The 6,000-nt window shown below is 37.6% G+C and overlaps 1 protein-coding gene across 1 annotated transcript in view; it reads right to left on the bottom strand.

Annotated features, from left to right (window-relative positions):
• Positions 1-346: 346 nt before the first annotated feature.
• Positions 347-6,000, bottom strand: part of ABHD18 (abhydrolase domain containing 18) — a 48,868-nt gene continuing 43,214 nt past the window's right edge. Inside the window, exons 11-13 of the mRNA XM_084626262.1 lie at positions 5,102-5,474; positions 3,403-3,565; positions 347-1,088 (exon numbers count right to left, since the gene is read on the bottom strand). Coding sequence (XP_084482388.1) covers positions 1,037-1,088; positions 3,403-3,565; positions 5,102-5,474 — 588 coding nt within the window. The 3' untranslated portion in view covers positions 347-1,036. The remainder of the gene's footprint in view (positions 1,089-3,402; positions 3,566-5,101; positions 5,475-6,000) is intronic.

Genomic DNA, 6,000 nt, shown 5'->3' with positions numbered 1-6,000 from the left:
AAAAGGACTGTCCATGTATCTAAAACATCGGTGGTCTTAATTCTACAGCAGAATATAAGGTGCTTTAAACAATACATAGAATCAACAGTCTTTGTGCTACCATATTCTGCATTAAGATTACTCTCAAGAAGCTATTTTCAGTTAAAGCAATTCTATTATAAAATGTTGATAGGACCAGACTTCTACATTGTCCAATTATACAATATGTAAAAATCAGTTACTGGGTGCTCTGTTTTCAGTTACTCTTTTTTCAGCTGTGAACATCTATGCAGTTACTGTGAATGATCTATGTGCTGTTTTTTTAATAAAAAAACTACTTTCGTAATAGAAAAAACTTTCAAACATGTCAATAAAATATGCCTTTATTTACTTTTTTCCTAGATAACGCTTTTTTGAGAGAGACTTTTCTATTCCCATTGCTGTTCATTTTCTCTTATTTATTCCTGCAGTTTTAAGTCACAACGGTGAATTTGGGACAATCACAAACAATGGCAATGAAACACATGACATTGGGCTTAAAGGAGGAGCCCTTTTTAAAAACAAATCTTTAGCAACAGCACAGGAAAAAGCAGGCAAAACAGTGTGGGCAGGAAAAAAAATTGGTAACAGGAAAAAATAGCAATGCATTAAATACAGAAGTATTAAAATCCTAAAGGATAGATTTGAACAGTTCTATTGGAGTTATATTGGTCTCTTTACAGCTGATATGCAAACTAATCAGAACAGAATGTCATACGTGAAGTGATAAAATAATAGACAATATGAAGTACATAGAATCCCTCATACATTAACCAATGTTGCCAAAATTTTCATGGTTCAAATTAATGCAGATATGTCTTAGATGGGCATTTGGTTGAACTGAAACTACTATTAATGCTTTGCCAATATTGATAATTGCTGGGTATGACATTCAGTGTTGGTGTCCATCCATTCAGGATTGGTGTAATAGGCTGGCTTTCCAAAGCATGCCAATATACAATTCCAGATACAGAAAGCTCACACAAGACCACATTGAGTAAATTAATAATGAAGACCATTAAGCAGCATATTTTTGGAGAAAGCGCTCAAATGCATCATAAATGGCTTGCCTAAAAGAGAGAATATGGAGAGAAAGAATTACAGGCTACTAGTATAATTTGGGAACGGGTAGATGCAGGCTGCTTATTTTTTTTCCTTTGTAAAAATAGGGCCTTAGAAGTGCTTGGTACACCTGAAGAGGGCCAGAGCTCTTAATTTTCCTGATCCATCACCGTTATGCCAGTCCAACCCCAAGATCTAATCTGCACCAGCTGCCAAAAGTCCGAAGGACCCCCTACAACAACTGGGAATCAGCCTGGCATAGGGAGCCAAGCCAGACCCCCCCATGGCAGGAGAATGTTGTGTGGTAGTTTCTAGGACATCTAAAGGATCCCCCCCATACACAGGACAAGATTTTCCAAGAACTGGATTTAGGGCTTCTTTGCACCAGTACAAAGCACTTGAAATGAGGCACAGGTTCAAAGCCCTCAATCTTTTTATTTTTGGAAGGTTAACATTTACTTGTTAGGGGGCTGAATGACTCAAGGGGGATTAATAATGGTATGATGCACATTTCAAGGATACTGGTTCAAATGCAGCAAAGGTCAGTAAGTATCAGAATCCTCACCAAGAGCTGTTCACTTAACTATGTGAAATAAGCAAGTGGTCTAAAACCAAAATGCACAGGGTTCCACATTAGTAAAACTATTAACAAATAGCAATCTGATTAGCCAAGGATTAAATATGTAAATAGGCTTAACTCAAAAGTTTACGTCAGGCAAAAATAACATTTTAAACAACAAGAGTTCCTAAAGCTTCCCAGATGTGAGGAATTTCACTTGGTCAGCTAGAAATACAAGATATTTGTGTAAAATCTGAATTCCTCAAAAGCAAAGGAGTTGGTAAACAAATATTAATGAGGCCCCACATTGCAATTGCTTGAAGTAGGGGAACTGGAACATCTCAAAGAGAAATCAGGGAAGTGGTCCACAAGTCTGAGACAAACACTATGAGAGAGACGTGGTGGGTGAGAATCTCTTTTATTGGACCAACTTCTGTTGGTGAACGAGAAGCTTTTGAGCTTTTATTAATGTCTGTGTAAGCTTGTCTCTTTCACCAACAGAAGTTGATCCAATGTCTTTCTACTATCCTGGGACCAACATGGCTACAACACTGTTAACAAACAAGATGACTTATTTAACACACTCAGTAAAGGAATAAATCACACATTGAACAAAAGGAAGCCAGAGAAAGGAGGAAACATTTTTCACAAGAGGGCTATCCACAAATATCCAATCAACCTTCCCAAAACTTAAAGATTTAATTGACAATGTAAGCACTGCAAAAAGGAGAGGGGGCAGCAACATTGAAGGCTCTAATACGGAGGGGAATACCTTTAAATTCATATACAGAATGCCAGTCATTCGAAACAATTATATATGTACTGCGAGTATAGAGTCTAATGCTCTCCAGTGTCACATTTCAGAAATTATTTAGACTGATGGGAACAATGCTCCAGACCATCTGATCTCATGTGATTAAACCAAAGATGATATTAGGAGAGAATTGTGTCCACATGCCATGCTTTAAAAAGAAATAAACAGTGTTCTTCATCTCTAATTTCGTTCTAGGAATTCTTCCCTCACCCCCCCCCAATCACTTCCCCAGCTCTCTGTGGACTCCAATCCAGCAAAACATTTATGTGAGCCGTCGATGCTTAAAGTTAAGCACATGCTTTGTTGAATCAGGGCCTTTTGTACTCAACTCTCTCTCAAGAAATTCTGATCACACAAAGATCTCTCTCCTGTATTTTCTATTTATTGTGACATCTTTCAAAAACTGTGATAATTTTACACAGATATTGATCGTGAACCTTGGTATGTTGATCTTTTCCTTTTTTGTTTGAACTTTTTGTTCAAATGGGCTATCCAGTCCTCATTAATCCCTGCATCTCCAGGGAATTATTAGTATGTCAGGAGTGTTATATTATTGTAACTTATTAAGATTTAAGAATTGTATTTATATAAATAACATTTCAGAAGGTTGAGATGCAATGTCAAGTCTGGAGTTACAGCAACATATTACTGGTCTGACAGGTAAGTTAATATTTTAAATTTGGACTTCACCTACTTTTCATTTTAACAGACAACACTTGCAAAAATAAATGTAGGGCAATTGTTGCCTACTGAACATACATTCACTGGCTAGGAAATAAATTATAGTGTTCAATGAATGAGTGAACTTGTATTACTCATCATTCAGTCGTTTTTTGTTCTTTAAAAAGAAGAATGACATGCCAATGTAGAAAACTAATTCCCTCAAAAATGTGGTACTAGGGAAAGATCACCCATATTTTTGCTTCCCTGTTTATACTTAACTTCTCACCTGAAGAGTCCTTGTTTGAAGAGGTAGGCACTGATATGACCTCCACCCAGATACCTGATTTCACATCCTGGCCAGATATCTTGAAGGCTGCGCACTCCAGTTCGTGGAACATACGCATCCTCCTTGGCTTGAACAACTATGATTAGACTTGGGTCAACTGGAACTGAGCAGAAAAAAGAAAAAGCTGATTTTTTCCCGTAAGCGCTCACTTTTTCTGGTTAAACTGTTTTCTACTCCCAAATCAGCATTCCTCAGTAACTTATGAGGCTACTGTAATGTGGCTAGTAGGAAAATCCCTCATGAGTTAGGAGGCATCTCTTGTTTTCATTGGCAAGTCTCCGTAATGATCAACATACACTTTGAGCTCTCTGCATGGAAAATGATGAAAAACTCTTGAAATGGAAGCTTAGGTCTCCAGCCATCCTTGGACATAGTGTATTAAGATCAATAGAGCAGATATTCCATAGTGTAGTTGCAAAATAAAAGATATATTACATAACTAGATTTTGATTCTTGGCACTAGATCTCTGCGGGGGGTGTCAGTGAATAAAATTTTATTTCTCTTCTACCTTCTGTGTTCATTAAAAGATGGTAAAAAAAAGTTAGAAGATTTTTTTGAACTCTCATAAACCTCTCTTTTTGGGGTACTGCAAGCCAGGATTTCATTATCCAAGGAATATCAAATTTTGCAAAACAGCTTAATGTCAGACAGACATAGCCTACCACTATGAGCTCAATTGGGGGGGGGGGGGAGAGAGGGGGTCTTTGCTTTGAGATGAGAGGTGAGGGCAAAAATCAACTTTATAATGTAATTCAGCAGCAATTTCAATTATGGATAACTTCCATAGGCCCAGTGCTAATCAGGGGTGCAGGAATAATTTGTATAGTGGGGGTGCTAAGAGCTATTGAACCAAAGTGTAAGCCCTGTATACAATGGAAACCACTTAGACAGGGGGTGCAACAGCACCCCTATAACCCCTAGTTCCAGCACCTATGGTTCTCATTATGGAGTAATCTGATGACAAACTGAGGGAATAAGGCAATATTCAGCAGAGCCACCTCTTGACCTCTGAAGACAACCTGTGGTTTGTAACAGTGGTAAACAGTGATATGCTACAAATATTTGAAAATGGGCGCCTAGAAAAATCCAGACATCCCTTTAAATATGTAATAAATCACATATCATGGGTGTGCATGATTACATAGGGAAATAGAGGATTAGGAAATACGTTTTCCCCCTTTAAAAAGAGCCCCAGCAATACCTGAAGCAGACGAGCTCAGGTTATGGGCACTTGCTAGATGTAATCACACTTTGTGTAATATACTAACATACTTAAAAGAAAAACAAAACAAATAAACACAAGTTGAAACCGGACTTAGAGACTTGGTGGAGCTCCTGAAGCATCCCTCTATGCATATCTCTAGACTGACATAGCTAAGCAAGTGTTTTGAACCACTAGGGTATTTGTCAAAAAAGTGGTTCCTCTGAAACTAGATGATCCATGTCAGATATAAGTCTGATATACATATTTTTAAAAGACAACAGCGTTATATGTCCATTCTGTAAAGACAGCCATGACACACTTTCTAATTCAATATACAAGCTTTCTGAGAAAACAGTATGAATACAAAATTATTGCACAAATAGAAGTTTATTCTAGACAAATATCCCAATCTCCACATTAAAATAAATAAGTACCTGAGAAATTAGCTACATGGGTACATTCATCCATAACTCCTTTCATGAACCTTAGTGATTCTCTCTGTAAAGCGTCCCTTTTCCTCTCTTCACTTATCAGGTGCTTCTGTAGGCTGGTGAAGTTCTTATTGCTGCTGGTTGAAAATGTTTGATTTATACACTGCATTGTAGGAGCATCTTGCAGTAAGTGTTTTTCCGATGAGGCACTTAGAGTACTTTTACTAGTGCTAAGGCAGTGAATGGCTTCTGTAGACAGAATTTTGCTTGTGGTATCCAGATTCAACATTCTGGAAGTCAGAGCTAGGTTGTTCAGACTGTCCACACTGTTGGGAGAATTTTTAACAAAGTCTTGTCCCATCTTGAAAGAGTCTGTCTAAATAGAAATACAGGCCTTTTATTAAGGGTTTTTCACATTTTTTGGTCAACCTGATTAAAAAAGGGTGAGTGAATTCAGTGCTCATGACAGAGCAAAAGCTCTCGCATGAGCCAGACACAGTGCTAGGTGCACAGGCAAAGTCCAAACTTTGGCATACAGCTTGGTCAATGATCTACATCCTGACCCTTATCACCACTTTATATCCTAGTTTTGGGCCTGTCCTAAGCAGACCATCATGGAGCAATAAGTACTCAAATATGGTGGTGGCTCCTCTGATGCAGATGTCTGTCCATTATGGAAATGGAACTAAAACACAGAGTACCATGTCAGATGCAAATTACTTTTGGTTATTACTGAACTTATCTAGAATCAAACAAGTAATTAAAAAAGGAGTACCCTTATTCTGTTAAGAATCCTGTGAGCCATTCAATCCCATCACAAGTTATATTAACTGTTTTTTGACGAGTAAAGCAAGCATATATTAGGAAACATTATACATGAAACTACCTGAAAATTTCTTTGT

Source organism: Lepidochelys olivacea (genome assembly GCF_965140295.1).
Source record: "Lepidochelys olivacea isolate rLepOli2 genome assembly, chromosome: 4".
Lineage (NCBI taxonomy): Eukaryota > Metazoa > Chordata > Testudines > Cheloniidae > Lepidochelys > Lepidochelys olivacea.
Note: the sequence above shows the minus strand (reverse complement) of the source record. Positions and strands in the feature narration are given on the sequence as shown.